This window comes from Lethenteron reissneri, chromosome 7 (genome assembly GCF_015708825.2).
Source record: "Lethenteron reissneri isolate LAM-NWPU_2019-01 chromosome 7, ASM1570882v1, whole genome shotgun sequence".
NCBI lineage: Eukaryota > Metazoa > Chordata > Hyperoartia > Petromyzontiformes > Petromyzontidae > Lethenteron > Lethenteron reissneri.
In genome coordinates, this window is record NC_083785.1 from 7698924 (window position 1) to 7713537 (window position 14614).

Consider the following 14614-nt stretch of genomic DNA (forward strand, 5'->3'; position numbering starts at 1 on the left):
TCACAAATGGTAGCTCAACGAAGCGGCTTATCGTCACGTGGACATTTATAGCAGCCAAAATACTCCGAAGCGTGATGTTGATTCTAAATGTGGAGGGAACAACTGGAAGATCCGGAGCAAAATCCACGTGACCACGGGGAGAGAGAGAACACGCTGCTGCTGCTGCACGAGAGTATACAGGATTCAGGGTTGGGATCGAGCCGACGACCTCCTGTATATCAGGGAATGTAGTTAACATCTCGCCAAATGTCCAGTAGGGGCGGGTCGAAAGGTTACAACAATACAAAAAGCGATAGAAAGTGCAAAGTATATTGGAAAGGTAAGCAGAATATATATTAAGTTCAAATTGCACAGGTACATTGTCCCAGCAGCATGCCTGCCCGACTGTCTCCCAAGTGGCGATGTTTACACACCCACACCAGCTACTCATTTGAGGCTGAGTCGACCTAGGGGAGGCCCAGCACCGGTTCAGATAATCGTCATCGGTGTCGGTGGCCGTGAACGGGAATCGAACTCGGATCTCCGGGTTCTCAGCGTAGCTCGCGAACCACTACGCGACTGCTCCCCACCTACATGCACAGGCATACGCACTTGCAGGCACACTTGCTTGCACACAACTCTCACAGTGAATTCGCACGTGAAAAAATTGATCAAGCGGTTTTATTTTCCCTCCTGTATTTTCATACTCGGCGAACATAAGATATAATGTGTCTACATCTCTGCCAAACACACACAAAGATCAAAGATCCCCCGTATAGCCTTAACAGACTGTAGGGTCAAGTGCTGTTAGCGAGCACCTATGAAGGCCGGAACGGTACACGAGGGGGTGGGTGGCCAGCACCACGCCCGACCGCCTTTGTCTCCCCAGTGGCGATGTTTACACACCGCACCAGGTACTCGTTTAAGGCTGAGTCGACCTAGGGGAGGCCCAGGACCGGTTCAGATAATCGTCACTGATGTTAGCCGTGAGCGAAAATCGAACCCGGGTCGCCAGGTTCATAGCGCAGCGCGCTAACCACTACACTACCGCTCCCCACTACACACGCTCACACACACGCTCACACACGCTCACTCAAACAGCCTGCAGAGGTTTTCCGTGGCCGAGTTCCGAGCGCCGGGGCAGACGTCCAAGGTGCGCAACGGAAGTGTGTGCCGCACGCCAAGCCACGCCAACTCGCACGAGGGCCTGCTCAACTCCCCCTCCAGCCGGTCCTACGACATCACAGATCTCACCAGCAGCGGCTCTGGACAGGTGTGCCACACTCGCGATTACCTGCATGAGAGATGTCTACTGCTGTTTTGCTGCTGCATGGGAGATGCCTGCTGCTGTTGCTGCTGCATGGGAGATGCCTGCTGCTGTTGCTGCTGCATGGGAGATGCCTGCTGCTGTTGCTGCTGCATGGGAGATGCCTGCTGCTGTTGCTGCTGCATGCCGCTACTGTTGCTGCTAGTGTAGGCCGAGCTTGTGTACAATCGGCGTTAATTTGCATCCTAATGTTCCCATCACGAAAATGACGGTGGGCCATGTGACCCACACTATGGACCGTATCGTAAACCACGGTTAACTACGCTCCTTCAACAGAGGAGATATAGCAAAGCTAGACGAACTCTGTCTCTCCTGAAGCCTTCTTGTCTTCTTTCGCACCGTACGTAGCCAACCGTGCTAATCGGAGGTGCGGGGGAAGCTACAACAAACTAAACACAAAAAGCAGTTTTAATGAACTGAGTTTGTCATTGTCAATGTCAATGATTTAAAAGTGCACAGCGCCTTGGTCCCGCAGACCACGATGTTAGAATCGAGTTCCTGGAACACATTCATGCTGCCGGCGGACGCAACAGAACAGAGCCGTGCAACTAAACAGACGTCACGGCGTCTTAAACCGCAGCGGCAACGATTCCTCCCCCTGGCGTGTGTCTCCCCCCCCCCGCCCCACGGGTTATATATATATTGCCTTTCTACTCCACTCATTCCTCTCCTGGGCCCAGCGTCTCCACGTCCACTCGAGCAGTCCTTAGCATCGTGATCGTACGCTCGACGAAGAAGAGCCGTCGCCCTGAACGTCACTTTCTTGAATTTTAAGGCCACAGTGTTGTGGACGAATGTGTCGAGCTCTTGCTATCCTGGTTCACCTATCGCGACATCGTCTCTCTATAGATCTGCCTCTCCGGGTCCTCCGCGCTGGCGCTTGAATTCGTCGTCTTGGTTGTCCGCGTTACTGGAATGTCCTCCGTCCCGGCGGAGCGGTCACTGTGATTTTGACGTCGGTTTGCGTTCGTTTCACAGCTCAACGGTGCCGATCCTTACGAAAACCTGGTGCTCATACGGATCAAGCAGGACGACAACTGCAAGTTCGGCTTCAACGTGAAGGTACCGGCGTCTAATCTTGCGCAAATAACAATCGGCGGGCGCCCCTTGCACCAATCCACTGCTGGATGAGGGCTGCCCCGCGAATCATCACTCGCGGTTGTCGTTCAACCCACGCTTCACCACGCTGGTCAGTGCGGGTTGGTGAAGGCGGCAAGCGTAGCTGTGGAAGCGTCGAAGTGCAGTACAACAATGGACTATTGCTACGCTGCCCTCTACGTCACTCCTCCAGACATACGGCAGCCTGTGTTCGTGTGTGTCGGTCGCCTCCTATCTGAGCACCATGCAGGCCCCAGCCTGCTTAGCTTCTGAGATCTGACGCGAATGGGCGCAACCCCGGGCGGACTCCGTTGTAGGCCCTTGTTGCGTCTGTGCGTCTCGCTGCGACACGCGGGTGGGCACAGAGAGAGAGAGAGGGTTCCCTGGTGGCTAGGAGATGTTAACTACCTCACCTGGTATGCAGGAGGTCGTGGGTTTGATCCCGAATCTGACGCCTGCTGTGTATTTGGAGTGTGTATGTCTCTCTTCCCGTGGTCGCGTGCATTTTTCCCCGGGTCCTCGGGTTTTTTTCTCCGCATTTAGAATAAACATACGTTAAGAGTATTTGGTTGATATAAATATACACACGAAGATAAGCCACCTCGTTCAGCTATCCATGTGTGGCCAGGTTGCTTCTGAAAAAGAGCTACATAGCTCAGTGGGCCTTACCTGGTAAAACAATAATACTTTATAGTTTCATATTCTTGGTTCTTTCGGTAAAGTCACGTAGAAGGGAAATAATAAAAATAATAATAAAGTTCTTACGACGTTTCGGCCACAACGCAAGCAGCCGTCATCAGGTGAAGAAACAGAGCTATTGGAAAGACAGCATCCTAATGAACACTGCTAAGCTGGTGCAGTTCATCCTCATTAGGAGCTGTCTTTGCGACAGCTCTGCTTCTTCACTTGAGGACGGCTGCTTGCGTTGTGGCCGAAACGTCGTGAGAACTTTATTATGTTGAATTTTGATTATTTTATTATTTCCCTTCTACGTGACTTTACCGAAAGAACCAAGAATATAAATCCCTGCAGTCACGAAAGCTTTAAATTTGAAGTTTATAGTTTGTAAAATAGATCTAGATGCCGCCGCCGCCGCCTGCTGCTGTGCCGCTGACCCGTGCCGCGTGTGTGACGGCCGTGTCTGTGGCAGGGAGGGTCCGACCACAAGATGCCCATTATCGTCTCGCGCGTGGCCCCGGGCACGCCGGTGAGTGAAGGAAATGACGTCGCCAGTTGGCGGTTTTACGTCATACGCAGGACATAACCGAGACAACATTTTGTAGGTTTACTCCCAAGCACACGGACAGGTTTTACAAATTCCCAATGGTTGGTGGTGGTGTTTTCACGGCTGCCGAGTAGAGGCCCCAGCATATCCCAAATGCTCGAAAAAAAATTGCCGCTGAAATATATAAAGCGTTAAGAATTGATCGCGTTGATGACAACTTGGGAAGGCGTTCCAAGCCAAGCAGAAAGAGAAGTGTTGTGACCTGCAGTGTGGCGATTGGGTGGGTGGGTAAGCATGCTGCGATCTATAGCCATAGAAGATCTATAAGGGGGCGACCGGCCGCGCGGGTGAACTAACGATGCCCGCTGCCTGCGCCAGGCGGACTTGTGCGTGCCGCGGCTGAACGAGGGCGACCAGCTGGTGCGGGTGAACGGCCGCGACGTCTCCCGGTGCAGCCACGAGGAGGTGGTGCAGTTCATCCGCTCCAGCTGCCAGGGCGGTGGCCACGACGAGCTGCTGCTGCTCGTGAGGCCCAACGGTGAGAGAGGCGCGCTCGGTCGGGTGGGGGGGGTTTTAACGACGACGATAACAATGAGAACATACAGGGAAAATGGATACGAATCTCGCATCGCTTACGGGCGTTCTTACCGTGTGTTTTAGACGAGGGGGGGCGTTTAAGAAAGACACCCACAGCATTTTGGATAAAATCGCGGTACATTGTGGGCAAATGGACGAGAAAAACGACCCTGCCGATGGCAGAACCGCTAAATGCGCAGGAGGGAAGGTGAAGTTGATGGGATGGGGCTCCACTGTGTTCAGGGCAGCGCGGTGGCGAAATGTTAACTACCTCACCCGGTATACAGGAGGTGTGTGGGTTCGATCCCAGCCCTTGACAACAGTATATTTGCAGTTTGCCTGTCTCTCCTCTCCCCGTGGTCGCGTGGATTTTTCTCCGGGTCCTCCGGTTTTCCCCCTCCACATTTTAAAATCAAACGTGCGTTTAAGAGTATTTGTCTGCTATAAATTTCCACGTGATCGGCCACTTCATTGAGTTATCATTTGTGCTGGCCAGGTCGCTATACAGAATATATTACCGAGTAAAAATTTATTTTTTAAAATAATTCCCTTTCTGTGCTCCCCGTCTCCTGCCCGGGGCAGCCGTGTACGGCGCGGATGAGGAGGAGGATGACGACGACGAGGTGGACAGCGAGCCCGACTTCCAGTACACGGCGCTGGAGCCCGCGGAGCCTCACGACGGCGGCAGTGAGGGCGGCCAGGACGCGCTGCGCCTCTCCATGGAGCAGCTGGAGCGCGACCTGGAGGCCAGCATCGCCGTCGAGCAGTTCGAGGTGGCCTACACACCCACACACAAAGATCCCCCCCCCCACCCCCCTTGTGGCCTTAGCAGACTGTGGGGGCAAGTGCTGTTAGCGAGCAGCTATGAAGGCCGGCACGGCACACGAGGGGGTGGTTGGCCAGCACCACGCCTTTGTGTCCCCAGTGGCGATGTTTACACACCGTACCAGGTACTCATTTGAGGCCGAGTGGACTTAGGGGAGGCCCAGGACCGATTCAGGTAATTGTCACTGGTGTTGGCCGTGAGTGGGAATCGAACTCGGGTGGCCAGGTTCGTAGTGCATCGTGCTAACCGCTACACCACTGCTCCCCACACACCCGCATCGCCTTCCCCGCATCGCCTTCCCCGCACCTACAATCAGCATGGTTGGCTGCGTATGGTACGAAAAAAGTTCAACATACAGGGTGCTTAAAAAAAATGTTAACATTTGCAACAATGCCACGAGAAATGTGCCTCCGGGCTCTGGAGACCACCTGGAGAAGATTCCAGGCAACGCGTTGACAACGATGGCGAACAAGTGAAGACTTTTTACCTTTTGAAACTATAAACATACATTTGTTATCGTGTCACAGTGTAGTCTTATCCGTTCGTTTTCCATTAAAATCGATAGTCCCATATAAGTGTAAAAAAAAATTAAGCACCCTGTATATATACACACGGACAGTTGGGGCAAGTGCCTTTAGCGAGCATGGCACACCTTAATCAAAGGGTGGTGTAGTTGGCACCATGCTCGGCCGCCTTTGTCTTGGCGGTGCCGATGCATCAAGTACTCATTTAAGCCCGAATCAACCTCAGCGTGGCCCAGGACCAATTCGGATAACACGTTCCTGCGGAGGGAGCTGGTAGGAACGTTGGGTTGCTCGGTCAATGGCCAGGGTCAACGGCGGCGTGGTGTATTCCGCAAATATGCCCGACTGAGGGCGGGCACAAGCCGGCGTGAGTAGGTTAAACGTTGAGTTTTATAAGGGGCACCACCCTCCCCACCCAGCTCCTCCCCACGCAGCCCTTCCCTGCACGACGGACGGACACAATAATCCCCTGTGGGCTGGTGGAGCCAGTGAGTTCATATCAGTATTAGGAGGGTTTGTAGCAGCAGTGAGTGAACCACTGCATTACCGCTACCCACAAAGACTCCCCGCCCCCGTATAGCCTTAACAGGCAGTTGGGGCAAGTGCTGTTAGTGAGTAGCACCTGTGAAGGCCTGTGCGGCACACGAGGGAGTAGGCACATTTGTTTGCTTATTCGTTCAATGGGAAATATTTTGCTAATTTGGTTATTGGCAAACATTTATGAGTTAAGGCTTAATTCACGTGTTTGTTCATTAATTCGCGATCAATTTATTGGTGTTCATTATCCTGTCAATTCATTCGTGTAATTATTACTCATAGATATTTCTGATCAATGCGTTCACGTTGATTAATTCACTGTCCATCTTCCCGTGCTTCCACAGCCATTCGTGGGTGAGCTGTGTGGTCTTCACCCTTAGCACGCGCCCCCGCTCACTCCCCGGGCCCCGCTGCGCTCTCTCTCCTCTCTCTCTCGCAGGACCTGTACAGGAAAAAGCCCGGCATGAGCATGTCATGCGCCCGGTTACCCCAGAACGCCGGCAAGAACCGCTACCGCGACATCTCACCATGTGAGTTGTCGTCTTTGTCCGTTGACGGGGTTAGGGATCACTTCGGCTGCCGTGAGCTGTGTTCCAAGAGACACCCGCAGGGGTACCTTGGTGAAAAAAAACGAAATTTAGAGCAGCGAGTAAATCATAACGCTCAAGTAACACAACAAATGTGCAAGTGTGAGTTGCTGCCGGTCTGTCTGTCTTCCCCCCTACACACACACCGCCACACCCGAAGCACAACCCCACCCCACCCACCCACCCTACAAAGTTCCCCCGTGTAGCCTTAACAGACTGTAGCGGCAAGTGCTGTTAGCGAGCACCTATAAAAGCCGGCACGGCACACGAGGTGGTGGGTGGGCAACACCACGCCCGGCCGCCTTTGTCTCCCCAGTGGCGATGTTTACACATCGCACCGGGTACTCAATTTGAGGCCGAGTCGACCTAGGGGAGGCCCAGGACCGGTTCAGATAAACGTCACCACCTGTGTTGGCCGTGAGCGGGAATCGAACCCGGTTAGCCAGGTTCGTAGCGCAGCGTAGCGCTAACCACTACACTACCGCTCCCCACATCCTACACCCCCCCCCAACACACCCCCAACACACCCCCCCACACACTACAGCTGCCCAATCGCGGGGGAGGGGGGAGTGCTCACGCCTCTCCGCGCGTGGTTCTTGCAGATGATGACACCAGGGTGTTGCTGTGCGGGGAGGACGATTACATCAACGCCAACCACATCAACGTGAGTTCACCCCCACCCCTCCCCGTTGCCGCTCGCAACTGCAGCTGAAAGGTGTGGTAAAATTGCCACGTGTCTATAGGTGTGGTATGGACCCTCTCTTCTTACACAGAGGTCCAATTTAACACGTAGGCTTTCGCGACCAATATTATTAATAATAATCATTTTTGGAAAATTGCCCGATGATGCTGGATGTAATTAACAGCGAAACGTCGTAATCAAAAATTGTAAATGTTGTGGATTCACTCTTCAACACACCGGTGGGCTAAAGCAGTGAACCATTTGTCTTTTGTCAACATGACACATTTTTGCTGATTGCCCGTGTCGGACGGTGGAGGGTTACGACACATTTACAAATAACGCGATCTAACCCAAAAACGTTTATTATGAACAGAGGTCCAAGTTCGTAAAACAACATTTCTTTAGAACCTGCTCTTTGTGTTTAGTTTATTGTCCTTGCCCCCCCGCACCTCCGGTTCGCACAGTGGGCTACGTACGGTGCAAAAGAAGTTTAACGAACAGTAGAACCCCTCTTGACGACCACCCCTGTTAACAACTAATCGCTTAACGACAGGCCTCTATAGAGCCCACTGTGTAGTGTATAGTGTAATGTATAGTGTAGTGTATAGCAGTGTAGTGCCTCTATAGAGCCTAGTGTATAGTGTATAGTAGTGTAGTGCCTCTATAGAGCCCACTGTGTAGTGTATAGTGTAATGTATAGTAGTGTAGTGCCTCTATAGAGCCCAATGTGTTTGTTTACTGACCATTCCCCTGTTAACAACGGGCCGTTGTAGGAAAAGTAAATGTTAATTAATGCATCAATTAACCATGTTTCTTTTAATATTATGTGCTTATAATTTGTTAGTATCTTATGTATTAATCACTTGTTTAAATATGATCAAGTTAGTTTTTTGGGTGAAAAAGGGTAACTTTCCATGCTATCGGAACGACCGGTTCCGTGGAAGCAATTACCGTCGTTAAGAGGGGTTCTACACAGACATACAAAATATAAATCATTGTCTCCACAGAGATACGGTGAAGCGATAAAATCTGGGGGGAAAAGACAGACGGTTGAAAAAAAAAGCTGAACGTGCTCGCTGACAAGGGTGAGGCGGTGGTGCATTCTGGGTGTTGGCTTCCTGGTGGCAGATGGAGCTGGCCGACCGCGTGAATCGCTACATCGCCTGCCAGGGGCCCCTGCCCGCCACGTCGGCCGACTTCTGGCAGATGGTGTGGGAGCAGGGCAGCACCATGATCGTGATGCTCACCACCATCACAGAGCGCGGCCGGGTAGGTGCCAACACCACCACCACCACCACTGGCAACGCTGCCATGGACCAACATGACCACTCATGGTACCCCATCCAACACCACCACCACCGTCGTCGTCGTCATCGCCACCACCAGACTTTGCTACCGCTCAACCAACAACTTCGCTTGAATCACCACCGTGGCCCGCCCCCCTGGTTATTTTAGCTGCACAAATTCGCCCAGTCTACTTCGCAGCGGACGTTTAAAGGTAAAATTCTAGATGTGCGAAATGATTATTATCATGACCCAACCGTCGGCATCCAACCAACACCCATCAATCACCACGAGACTATTCATAGCCACGATGACCATTCATCACCATCCGAGTAACATCGTCAATGGGCACAGTTTTCCGTAACCTCCGTAACAGCTCAAGACGAGGAATCTCATGAGGTCACCTTGCGGTTAAATAAAAGGCGGCGCCGGATTTGAGCCAGGGGCAAGTTGAGGTGAACGTGCCCCGTGGTGCGAATGCGAATCTCATCGTGCCTCCCCCCCCCTTCCCACCTTCCCCCCCCCCCGCCCCCCCAGGTGAAATGTCACCAGTACTGGCCCAACCCGCCTGGCACGGAGACGTACGGCGACTATGTGGTGACTTGCGTCAAGGAGGACTGCAACCTTGCGTGCGTCTTCCGGGAGTTCACGCTCACCAAGAAGGTGAGCGACCACACCGGGGCAGGTGGGCGGGCAGGTGGGCAGGTGTGTGGGCAGATGTGTGGGCAGGTGTGTGGGCAGGTGGGTGGGCAGGTGGGTGGGCAGGTGGGTGGGCAGGTGGGTGGGCAGGTGGGTGGGCAGGTGGGTGGGCAGGTGGGTGGGCAGGTGGGTGTTTAAGGGGGTGGATGAGTGGTTGGATGGGAGGTTGGGGGGGGGCGATTGAGTAGGTGTGCTGTTGGGTAGGATTGCGACGAGCGGGTGGTGGGTACAGAAGGGTTGCAGTGTTTGATGATTGGGTAGATGGGCACACGAGTAGGGGGGGCAGGGCATGCCCACGGCAAGGGTCCTGTACTATTCTCGTCGCCACGGATTATTCTGGCACCCTGGGCGCCGCGCGCACAACCAAGCAAGCGTCACTTTTGCGTTTTGTAGGTGGCAAAACCGGCGAGCAGAGCAGAGGAAGTGGCGGAAGAACGGATCGAAGAGGAGAGGAAGGAGGACGGCGAAGAATCGGCGGTTGAAGGAGGAGAAGACAACGACGACAAGGAGCGGCCGAAGAAGCAGGAGGAGGCAGAGAAGGCGGAAGCCAAGGAGGTGGAAGCCAATGAGGTGGAGAAAGAGGAGAGTGAGGAGGTTGAGCCCGAGGACTGTGCGGACGCAGCAGCAGCAGCTATTGCTGCTGCCTCGGAGAAGGAGGAGGAGCGGCTGGTGAGTCACCTGCAGTACGTGGCGTGGCCGGACCACGGAGTCCCGGACGACCCCCACCAGTTCCTGCAGTTCGTGAAGAGCGTGCGGGAGAAGCGCACGGCGCAGCCCCCGCAACCAGTCATCGTGCACTGCAGGTACGCGGGCGACGTCAACACGCACCCCACGCACCCCACCGTGTCTTTCTCTCTCCCCCTCTCTACAGGGTGTCCCGTAAGTCTGCAATCGTAGGGAAAAACACAGCTCTGTGTTATTGGCTCGGGGTCTGGATGCAGTCTGTTAAATTCAACAGCGACCTCTGACTCCGATTTCCTCTGAGTATAATTATCTGGACATCTTTGGCCTGCAGAAACAGAAACATTAATTAGTTATTTTTCCCTACGATTGCAGACTTTTGGGCCAGCCTGCACATACACGGTACTGGGTATGATTTGTTTAAGTCGGGGTTACGTTCCTGGAAAACACGACTTACGGCAATGTTCACGGTGACCTCTTGACCCTGACCGTCGTGACGTCACGCGGCTGTCTGCAGTGCGGGCATCGGGCGGACGGGCGTGCTGGTCACCATGGAGACGGCGCAGTGCCTGATGGAGTGCTACAAGCCCGTGTACCCCCTCGACATCGTCAAGACGATGAGGGACCAGCGCGCGATGATGATACAGACATCCGTGAGCTACGCGCGCACACACACACCTTCATTCCAGTGCACATGCAGACACAAGTACTCACACACTGATATTTGGAAAACAAACACTCAAACTGTCACAGTCGCTCACATGCACTCAAGACGAAGATCCCCCGTATAGCCTCGACAGACTTTTGGGGCATGTGCAGTTAGCGAGCACCTATGAAGGCCGGCACGGCACACGAGGGGATGGGTGGCCAGCACCACCCCCGTTCACCTTCGTCATCCCTAAATAATCGTCGCTGGTATTGGCCACGAGAGGGAATCGATTGAGGGTCGCCGGGTTCATAGTGCGGCGCGCTAACCACTACCCCACCGCTAGGCCTCGGCAAGGTTAAGGTAAAAGTTAAAAGGTAAAAAACAACGAGCCTACCTTTTACCCTTACCCCATACACATTACCCGATTACAGGGTAATTACTGGGGTACTACTACACATGAACAAGGTTTATAACGGTAAATGCTAGTTAGAGCGCTTTATCCATATAGAATACTCTCGATGATTCCAATTTTACACGCTGTCTTTGAACTCACTCTGTCTGTTGTTGTCATTGTTGTCGTAGCTGTCGTATCCTCAAATCTTGTAACTCAATTTTAACCCACTTCCTAATGTGGTATCGACTGCAAACTTGGTATACGTATGTCATAATGGTGACAATACTATGTTATATCACTAAAAAAATACATATTTTTAAACGATCTTTTTTATATGTTATGTTTCGGTTTGGGTCTAATTGTCCACGCTCAACTCACGTTGGCTGTAAATCACCACGGTCCCTTACGTTATGACAAGCTTCGGGGCCACTTCCTGGAGTCGTGGAGTTCTGCCATTACGAGTACATTTTATAAAAACGTGTTTATTTTTTTAAGTTTGCTTTAATATTACTTATTAAATGGAGGCCACAGACTGCGCCACGGAGCTTCTAGCGGTTAAACAAGTTACTGTATTTACCGGGTAATACTTCGCGCTATTTTTACCCTACCGGGTAATTCTTCTCAGCTACCTTTACCCTACCTTTACCTTACCCCTTGGCATGTCGACACCTTTACCCTTTTACCCTGGTAAAAAGGGTAATTTACCTTACCTTGCCGAGGCCTACCCACCGCTCCCCATTATGCACACACTAACACGCGTTCAACAGCCGCCATTCGCCACGACGTGGCGGTGATGTCACGACTGCGCTTGTGCCAGGCTAGGTCCACATGCAATCCCGACTAAGTGTCTGTTCTATGGCTGCTGTGTGTGTGTGTTCCACCTGCCACCACCCCCTCCCCACAGTGCCAGTACAGGTTTGTGTGCGAGGCGATCCTGCAGGTGTACGAGGAGATGGTGTTCGAGGACCGCGGCAAGCCGGCGCGACCCACACAGTAACGCTGCCCTCCTCCGTGCGCAACACCCGGATTGCTCACGGCATCGGACTTTCTCGCGCGCGTTTGTAAGCGCGCAAGCACGACCAAAGGGAGCACGCGGAGACTCTGGGGTGGCCCAGCGACAGCTCCCCCCCCCCCCTCCCTTAACACGGATGCGACCCCCAACTCCGTCGGACGTTCAAAAGGCGGCAGCGGCAGTTAGCCGGGGAGACGTTCCGTCGCTCGAGGGACGGCGGAGTCCCGCCGTCACGGAGACTCGAGACGTCGTGTTTACGTTCTCACGCACTCCGCCCGCTCCTTCTTTACACGACGAGCGATTGCCGGCGATGCCAGCGGGCGTGCGTGGGGGCACCGCGCTACCCTTGGGCAGAGACTAAAACCTTTGTGCATTCAATCACACGAATGTTGTGCAAATATTTGTTTCACCCCCAACACCACCTCCTTTTGTAAAAAAACCTATCCAAGCCATGACCGAGTGACACCCCATCCCCACCGTGTCACGAGGTGTAAAAGAGCTTTAAAAGGAACGTTCCAGGAAAAGGGAGCCGGGAGAGTTGGCGACCGCATCGGGCGCACGTGCTCGCCCCCACGGCCTTAGCCTCCGCCACGCACTTCCACGACCTCAAGCGCTCAATCCCCACAGCCCCCCAAAACTCTCCAGGGTCGGAGTCGTGAACCTGCCCCCCACCCACCCATAGCTGCTGCCTCTCCGTCACCGCCCGTCCCAGAAAGAATGTATTTCAGACTTGGCGTTTACACGCACGACGTCGAGTCTCGCGTTGTGTCATGCGGCAGAGTGCTCGCGCTGGCGCGTTCGAGCTCGACGTTTGTGTCGCGTGGCGAGCCGCGCCATGAATGTTCGACGACAAAATGATCAGAACCCACCCCCCCCCCCCTTGCACCACCCACACCCTGATTGGCTACCGGTTCTCTTAACGTTTAATCAACGTTGTAAAATGTAACCAACCCTCACCATCGCTTCGGAGAAGCTTGAAGTGATGGCGGGAGGGGGTGCCATGTAAAGTTACTACGAAGGAGGGCTGTTGCCTGAAACGTTTCCGTTCATATTTTTTTCATTTTTAGGGCAGTGTTATCGACCAGCGGAATTGATTTTATCAAAGTCATCCAGTGTGAACCTACCCTGAGGAGGTGGCAGCCGGCTGTGTGCGTCAGCCAATCCACGCGACCAGCCCTGAAAAAATCCCATCGCCTTGTGAAGTCGAAAAGCATTTCCACGCTCGAGCGAGAGCGCAAGCCGGTGGTGCTCGCCTCCATGGGCAGGCCTTGAGCCGGTGGAGTAAACTCCACATTCCTAAGACGGGTGGGCAAAGTCCATCCGAAGGAGGATGGGACTCGGACCACCGTCGTCCACTTTACACTGAGGTACTCATTTGTTTCGACCCGAGAGGGGCGACGGGCCGAATGGACGCAACGAAATCGCTTCGAGGAAAGACAACGAAAACAAATCGTGCCTTCAGCAATGATGGTACCCCGATTACGACTACGCCATTTCACCGTGTTTGTTTTTTTACGTTTGAAAATCGGAATTGCACGTCGATGTTAAGCGGTACGGTATGATGCCTCACACGAAGGTACGGCCACGCCATAGTGGGGCGAGAGAAAGAGGTACCTTCGCCCCCCCCCCCCCCCCCCCCCGCTGCACTCTGGCACTTTACGCCTTAAAAGTCGCTCATCGTCAACACTGGACCTGACCTCCTGTGCGAGCGCCCCCCTCCCCTCCACCGCCCCCATCAACCACCCCCTCTTGGCAATCCCTCGAATAAGACTGATGGTGTATTCCAGCATAGTGTATATATTCCAGGATTGACAATGGATGGCGAGCAGACATGAAGATCGCTGCTTTGCTCCCGTCTTGACAAGGCCTCAGGTCGCATTCTTTATCGTGGCCTAGCTCAGGCTTGGGTCGCTCGGCTGTTCTCAAAGACGGGCTCGAGTTGAGCGCTTTCAAGCCGACTCGTTTGAGCCAGAGCCGAGCCTGATCCAGGCCGTGACTCCGAATACGGACTGCTGAGGTGGCTCGGGGTGTCCCGCTCCTCGACTTGCACACACACCCCCCCCACCTTATCCCCCAAACCCCCCCCCCCCCCCGCGTCACCCCATGTGACCTCTTGCCAACAAAACGACGGTACTTGTTTAGTTTTAGCTGTCGCGTGGTACTCGGCCTGTATTTAGCGCAAGCCATTTTTTGTTGTTTTTATTTTGTAAAAAAAAAATATTCAAAAGTTAACAAAAAGTTGCGTGACGACGACGATGAGGATTATCGCTTTGTACTGTTTTTTTGGCAGAGTCTGTCTTTCAAGCCTGTGGTTACAGAGGCAAAATTAACGATGCGATTTTTTATTTAACGTAAGTTCTAGACTGTATAGAAAATATAATTTTCTTTCCCTCCCCTGAAACCAATTCACAGATAAATATATATACTGAAGAACTAAAGTTCTAGAAGTTCTGTTTTTGCGCTGCTGTGCAGTTAACATTGTGTGGCCACCTTACTGCCTTAAGAAACTACTGATTAAACGTGTTTTGCAATCA

The 14614-nt window shown here is 53.1% G+C and overlaps 1 protein-coding gene across 3 annotated transcripts in view; it reads left to right on the forward strand.

The window, feature by feature from the left end:
- LOC133356763 (tyrosine-protein phosphatase non-receptor type 4-like) overlaps positions 1-14614 on the forward strand; it is a 71914-nt gene extending 57300 nt beyond the window's left edge. For all 3 annotated transcript variants that reach the window (XM_061574430.1, XM_061574446.1, XM_061574438.1), the window contains exons 17-28: positions 1081-1252; positions 2285-2368; positions 3555-3611; positions 4008-4167; positions 4788-4978; positions 6532-6622; positions 7282-7343; positions 8490-8630; positions 9183-9308; positions 9738-10147; positions 10543-10678; positions 11973-14614. In XM_061574430.1, the coding sequence (XP_061430414.1) occupies positions 1081-1252; positions 2285-2368; positions 3555-3611; positions 4008-4167; positions 4788-4978; positions 6532-6622; positions 7282-7343; positions 8490-8630; positions 9183-9308; positions 9738-10147; positions 10543-10678; positions 11973-12065 (1723 nt within the window). In that variant the 3' untranslated portion in view covers positions 12066-14614. The remainder of the gene's footprint in view (positions 1-1080; positions 1253-2284; positions 2369-3554; positions 3612-4007; positions 4168-4787; positions 4979-6531; positions 6623-7281; positions 7344-8489; positions 8631-9182; positions 9309-9737; positions 10148-10542; positions 10679-11972) is intronic.